The sequence below is a fragment of the Austrofundulus limnaeus genome, unplaced genomic scaffold (genome assembly GCF_001266775.1).
Source record: "Austrofundulus limnaeus strain Quisiro unplaced genomic scaffold, Austrofundulus_limnaeus-1.0 Scaffold65, whole genome shotgun sequence".
In the NCBI taxonomy this organism is placed as follows: domain Eukaryota; kingdom Metazoa; phylum Chordata; class Actinopteri; order Cyprinodontiformes; family Rivulidae; genus Austrofundulus; species Austrofundulus limnaeus.
Window position 1 is genome coordinate 1,411,169 of NW_013952467.1, and position 1,087 is coordinate 1,412,255.

General features: G+C 39.7%; 1 protein-coding gene across 1 annotated transcript in view; it reads left to right on the plus strand.

Moving 5' to 3' along the window:
- Positions 1–1,080, plus strand: part of iqck (IQ motif containing K) — a gene marked incomplete in the record, with an annotated part of 16,486 nt that extends 15,406 nt beyond the window's left edge. The window contains 1 exon segment of the mRNA XM_014010106.1: positions 776–1,080. Coding sequence (XP_013865560.1) covers positions 776–831 — 56 coding nt within the window.
- Positions 1,081–1,087: the final 7 nt, after the last annotated feature.

Here is a 1,087-nt window from a genome sequence, read left to right on the forward strand (position 1 = left end):
CACACACACACACACACACACACACACAGCATTTTAACAACTGAAGGTAACATTTACTTGATTGTGGTATAGAAGTGAACTATGTGCCTGGAAAATACATAATGCCCCCCATTTAATGTTACAATCTCTGTAATACAAAAGAAATATATTTAAATATTTTTCAAATTATTTAATATAATAAGCATGGTGTGACATCAAAGACATGTCCTTTACAAAGAAATCCATTTATTTAACTGAAATAATGTATAAGAAACATACCAAATTGTTATATTTTGTGAATATGTGGAAATTGTAAACTGTTCACAGTTCAAGATTTGGAATAGCACCAGAGCTGCAGCTGTGGCAGAGTGGTTAGAGRGGTTAAGGAGTTGTCCTGTAACCACTTTGTTGCCACTTCGATTCCCCATTCGATCCGTCTCAGTCAGTGTGTCCTTGGTCAAGACACTTCACCCACCTTTCCTGCTAGTAGTGGTGGTGCAGGTGCATGGCAGCCTCTGTCAGCTGTGCCTTTGGAGTCCGTAGGGATTTGATAAAGTGCCATATAAGTTCAAGCCATTTACCATTTACATCTTTAATTGTAAAAACTATACAGAGAAATGTATTTGGTTTGTCAAACAATTATTTTAAATGATTTAGTTCCATCAGAATGTAGTCCCACAAAATGGCGAGAATCCTAAATACAAAACTGAAACATGTTTGTATATTTTTAAGTTGTGATTCCCTAAAAAGAAACAACCAACATACCAAATAAAATGTCTTCTTTGTGTGTTTTCAGTGGCTTTGAGAGCAAAACGTCTTCCACAACGTCACCACCACCCAGATGACCCCTGAGGCTGGTGAGTGGCTGAACCCCCCGCCCCGCCTGTGCAATGGGAAGGAAACATCCTTCACACAACTGAGTAATTTCCTGGCTGTGTGAAACAGCCTGACTCCAGCTCAACTTGAAACACTTCAGCTGAGCTGGTAGTACTGTTAACTGTCATTTGCTCCATGTGCAGGGGTTCTCTGCTTTTTAAAGGCTATAAAATGTTGTTGCTCTGGTGTCAAACCAGTGGCGCCTGCAGAAATATTTTTCAGGGGGTGCCAT